Here is a 5566-nt window from a genome sequence, read left to right as displayed (position 1 = left end):
TCATTTTCAGGAAATATAAATGGTTTTGTAGCTTATTTCTAAGGTACACATTAAACTGAGTCTCTATCTCTGTCTGTCTCTCTGTCTCTATCTCTCTCTGTCTGTCTCTCTGTCTGTCTATCCGTCTGTCTGTCTCTCTGTCTGTCCTCTGTCTCTGTCTCCAGCTGGACCACTACCCAGTGGCTACCTACAATCTGCCCAAAAACTCCGACACCCAGTTCAACTCTGTCAAAAGTATCTTTCTTGGAAAAGTTTTTGGTAAGTGTGTAGATGAGTGTGTGTGTGTGTGTGTGTGTGTGTGTGTGTGTGTGTGTGTGTGTGTGTGTGTGTGTGTGTGTGTGTGTACTCATAAGATTAAATTCTCTGACATGATTTTTCAGAGCTGACGGTTCACTGACTGCCTGATTGTCCCTGTTGTTCACGTCACGTGTGATGTCACGTGTGATGTCACGTGATGTCACGTGTGATGTCATGTGTGATGTCACGTGTGATGTCATGTGTGATGTCACGTGTGATGTCACGTGTGATGTCACGTGTGATGTCATGTGATGTCATGTGTGATGTCACGTGTGATGTCACGTGTGATGTCATGTGTGATGTGATGTGATGTCATGTGTGATGTCACGTGTGATGTCACGTGTGATGTCATGTGTGATGTCATGTTTTGTGGTTTCACTGTTGTTACTGATCTCAGGGTGCTTCACACAGTATTCCCTCCTGAACAAACACTTTGATGCTTTTTGAGGCTGCACTTTCCAACTTTCACTGTTTTTATCATGTTTCCAGACTGACTGACCTTCATGTCTTGAAGTAATGATGTTGTATAAATTCACATTGTCACATGGTAGATAAACGATGTCCTCCTGCATCTGATGCAGCTCTGTGATGTCATTAATCCACAATATTAATATTATCAACATCAAATGTACATGAACTTTTCTTTCAACACATTTGTAATGGACTGTGTCCTGTATACTGACTATAAAATAAATTAAATTATGAATATGCATAACATTCAAATGAACTTATATTCAACCACTGTGGCTCTTACAGTATTAGTGGCTCCTCTGAAATGCCTCAGTTTTTTTTTATAGTGAAAAAATTTAAATATAAAGAAACCCATTGGAAAGCTGTGTCCACATTTTACCGTGGTACTATTCTGTATATAGGTGAGTAATAATACAGAGATGTGAGCTAACATGCTACGTAGATACCGTTTTAACACTGATAGTTAGTGTGTGAGGGAGCTAACATCTGTAATTATTCCTGGTATGAGGTCATTATTCTTACGTTTATGTCCATGTTTCATCTGTTTCAGGACAGTAGAAGTTTTATTGTATGAATCCATGTCAACCACAGCTTTGTACTCTGTGTGCTTTGGGCACCCTCTGCTGGTGGAGACATGAACTTCATCTCATCACACTTTTGTTTGGGGAATTTGAAGAAACCAAACACACCTACGTGTTTTTGTGTTTATGTTAAATAAAAAAAACCTAATAAAATGTTATGTTTACCTTTTGAACTATTTCTAACATCATGTGGCAGCATTAAGTCAGAGCAAGAAAAAAAAATCGAACTTGCTTCTCTCTTATTTTGTGAGATCTGAGTCAGCAGGAAAATGAGGTCCAGACTGCAGAGAGATGAACAAAAACAGAGCTGAGTGTGTTGGATCCTGACGATGACCTGACAACTTGAATAAAACCTTCCTGTGTGTGTCTGTAGAAACAGGACAGATCGACCCGATCCTGATCGAGCGCTACAACACGCCGGGTTTCGTGGGCTGTCTGTCCAGAGTTCAGTTCAACAGCGTGGCGCCTCTGAAAGCTGCACTTCGTTCGGGGATGGCGGCGCCGGTCAGCACTCTCGGGATCCTGGTTCCCTCCAACTGTGGAGCCTCGCCTCTCACCATCTCCCCCATGGCAGCAGCTAGTGACCCCTGGCACATGGAAGCTGGTAGAGACACACACACACACACACACACACACACACACACACACACACACACGAGGAACATTAAGGAATATCAAAGTCAGATATACAACAGATGTTTCCTCTGTCCGCAGTTGGAGCAGTTTTCCCCTTCAATGAGGACAAGGCCAGCAGTGACGGTGTGGATCGCAACTCTGCCATCGTTGGAGGTAAATCTGGTTTGACGGTAGTGTTAGAGCAGAGCCTTCAAATGACCCCACGGAGACCAAACCCTTCATACAAACTGACTCCAGCGACGTACTTTTTATTTAAACCATAAAGGAGCACGTGAAGTAAAAATAGAAAATATTTGTATTTAAATTTAAACCAGGTGCTCCTCTTTTCTGTTTCCAGGCATCATCTCCATGGTGATCTTCACCGTCCTCTGCATCATGGTGTTCGTGATCCGCCACATGTTCCGCCACAAAGGCTCCTACCACACGAACGAGGCCAAAGGAGCCGAGTCGGCGGACTGCGCCGACGCGGCGATCATCGTCAACGACCCGGCGTTCACCGAGACCATCGACGAGAGCAAGAAGGAGTGGTTCATCTGAGCCCTCCGCCGCAGAGACATTAGGGTGGGGGTAGTTTTCTAAGCATAGGGAGTAGTGAGCGAGGCGATCACCGGAGGGGCCTGGAGGAGGGTTATTTACAGACTTCGTGGAGGACGGGTGGCGTGGCGTCACAGCGTGGATGTTAAAGCACAGCGACGCCCGGCGGAGCGTGTGTCCGTGTTACATGTATGTACAACGGACGGTGGGACAGAAGGACGGCGGGACAGAAGGACGGCTGCAGAGGACAGTGCCATAACGTTACAGGCCTCGGATGAGTGGACGTGTTCATTAGCATTTACATATCATTTCATTTACATTTCTTTTGGAAGTTAATTCATGTAATTAATTTATTCATACTAAATTCATATATTTTTCATAAACATTTATTTTATTTATTGTTTACATATTTGCTTTTTTTGTACATTATTATTTGTATTGCTTTGTGTTATATTTCCGCCTAGAAAATAACGATCCATGAACCCCAATAACCCTCCATGTGTAGCAATGCTCATAATTTCGAATGTTTTTTTTTTTTTTTTATATTAAGTGTCATCTTTCATCATTTGCCTTATATTTGTATTCGCTCCAGTTTGATTTGAGCCTTAAGACTGGAGACGTTTGTGTTTGTGCGCACTGACTGGCTTGCTTGTCTGACGGAGACGGAGCCACGACTTTGTTTGCGTTATTTGGATTCAAGAAGAAAAGGGGAACATCGTACTTCTATTTTTGCATCGATGTAACTGACAGTGTCTCAATGACTTTTTGTGCATTAATGTTTTAATGATTGTGTTTTAATTTCACTGATCTGCTGCCAAATGTGTTCAGGGCGGAGTTCAGCGTTCGAAGGCTGAACGGAGTCCTGACGGTCCTCAACAGGTTCACTCAGGTTGTCTGTTTTTATCATTTGTCTAAAAGTAATAACCTTTGAATTCTTAACATCACGGTTATTTAAGAAGCGTCTCACACCGTCTGACCCAGAGTCAGTCCGTTTATCTGTGTACAGACAGGAGAGGGATGAGTTTAGCAGCTGACCTGGTTCCATCACAACAAAACACCTTCCAACAACTCCCCGGCTGACTAGTGTTCTCTGTTGAATCCTGACATGCAGACTGGACCACCGACCTGTCCACAACCATCTGAACTCAGCCAACCGTTCTGTGTGTTTTCTTTTTCTTTTTCTATGCAAGATAAAGTGTGTAGCAGCTTGGAGTTGTTGGGAAGCAGAGCTGCAGGCCGGTCTGAGACCAGCACTCATCAGTGAGTTTTAATTCAGTTCATCTGAGACCGACTTAAAGAAGGAAAAAACAAGCACTGCTGACATCCTGCTGTTTTATAGGGAAAGTCAACTGCGAAATCACTTCTTTGACTTTAGAAAAAGTTAAAAGTATAAAAACAGGAAACAGCAGTGGAACAACAACAAAAATCTAATTTTGGAAACAATCCATTGTGTTAGAACAGGGGTGTCAAACATACGGGCCGCGGGCCGGATCCGGCCCGCCAGGGGGTCCAGCTCGGCCCGCCGGATGACTTTGCTAAGTGTGAAAATTACAGAAAGACATAAATTGCATTTCTATGAGAATATGGAGGTTTATGAGTACAAACGTTTTTTTTTTTGTTTTTTTTTAATCGATCCAGTAATTGCTTCAAAAACAGCGTAAATGCGACGTCTGCTCCGGAGGCAGCAGCGCTCGCTGCTCGCTTTGTGACGCGTTTGGCGTCAAACGCGTCACAAAGCGAGGGAATCTGCAGAGGAGAGCCGGGGCAGAGAAACAGTCGGCTGATGTCTGAGTTTTTGGTCTTTATGTTTCTAGTTTATTGTAGAAAGACCTTAAAACAGGGTTTATCATCCAAAAACCTTCACCAATGATTTAAACAGAGAAATATTGTCGTTATGTATGCGTTATTATGCTATGATTTTACTGGTCTGGCCCACTTGAGATCAAAGTGGGCCGTTTGTGGCCCCTTAACTAGAATGAGTTTGACACCCCTGTGTTAGAAGCTATGGACGTGGTGCCCTCTGGTTCTACAGTGAAGACCAGTATGTGTGTCTGCAGGGATTTAACTGCTGCTGACACAGACAGCTTCAGTACTTCAGCCTGAACTGGAAACAGTATTTTCCACTGGTCCCCCACCTCCAGTGTTCGGGCTCAGTTATGGACTCATCTCTGTGGTGAATGAATGATGAAACGGATGCTGATCATCTGAACTGCTTCTATCCAGGATGGCGAGAAGAACCGACCACAACAAACTCGTCACTGTATAGAAACGACAATTTCCCCTTCCGATTCAAAGGTTTTTCTTATTTCCATTTAACATGCTATTTCAGAGAGATTCATAAATATTACTGTTTTCTCATACGTGTCCTTTTTGGTTGAGAGAGATTCGAGTTAGTCGCGTCTTCACAGATGGACTGAAAGGACTCTCCGTTCAGGACTCTTCGAACGTCTGTGGTTTCCCAGCCTGAGCTGTGTCTTTGATTTTTATGAAGATAATGTTTCTGCAGAAGAATGTTTGTTACCTACCTACTGAACTACGGCTTACATTCTGACATTTGATTGTATGCATTTGTATTCATTTGACTGCACTGTGGTGTACAATGGCATGCTGTTTGACACTGAATGATACACGTTTCTGTCTGATGAGCCACGAGCGTCACATTGCTTTTCTTCATCTTATACTGTATGTATAGAACTTTGCCTAACTGTTCTTTTTATAGCAGATTTCTTCTTCTTTTGTGTTTTTCTCATTGTCTTGAAAAATTTGAATGCTTCTTCTCGGTAAGACCAGTAAAATATGAGTTCAAATCTTACAAAGGCTAGTATTTAATTTGTGACAAAACGTCTGGATGGAGGTGCTGGAAGGAAACGAACCACAGGTCTGCTCACCGGATTGGACAGAAGGAAACACCGTATACTTCAGAAAAGGTGCATGCAGATACGGTACATGGAGATGATAAGAAAGCAAGCACAGAAACCTGCAGCAAAAATACCTCAACGGGATAAAAAGCTGACCATTTATTGGGCCAGAACAGTAACAGTATAGTT

At 43.0% G+C, this 5566-nt stretch overlaps 1 protein-coding gene across 1 annotated transcript in view; it reads left to right on the top strand.

The window, feature by feature from the left end:
• The window catches only part of cntnap2b (contactin associated protein 2b), a 32090-nt gene extending 26755 nt beyond the window's left edge, over positions 1-5335 (top strand). Inside the window, exons 22-25 of the mRNA XM_069173234.1 lie at positions 165-258; positions 1723-1953; positions 2064-2138; positions 2323-5335. Of these exons, the coding sequence (XP_069029335.1) occupies positions 165-258; positions 1723-1953; positions 2064-2138; positions 2323-2522 (600 nt within the window). The 3' untranslated portion in view covers positions 2523-5335. The remainder of the gene's footprint in view (positions 1-164; positions 259-1722; positions 1954-2063; positions 2139-2322) is intronic.
• The last annotated feature ends 231 nt before the right edge of the window (positions 5336-5566 follow it).

The sequence above is a fragment of the Embiotoca jacksoni genome, unplaced genomic scaffold (genome assembly GCF_022577435.1).
Source record: "Embiotoca jacksoni isolate LCO1_2020_lvr unplaced genomic scaffold, fEmbJac1.0.p SCAF_59, whole genome shotgun sequence".
NCBI classification, from domain to species: domain Eukaryota; kingdom Metazoa; phylum Chordata; class Actinopteri; family Embiotocidae; genus Embiotoca; species Embiotoca jacksoni.
This window is presented reverse-complemented; position numbering and strand designations above follow the sequence as displayed.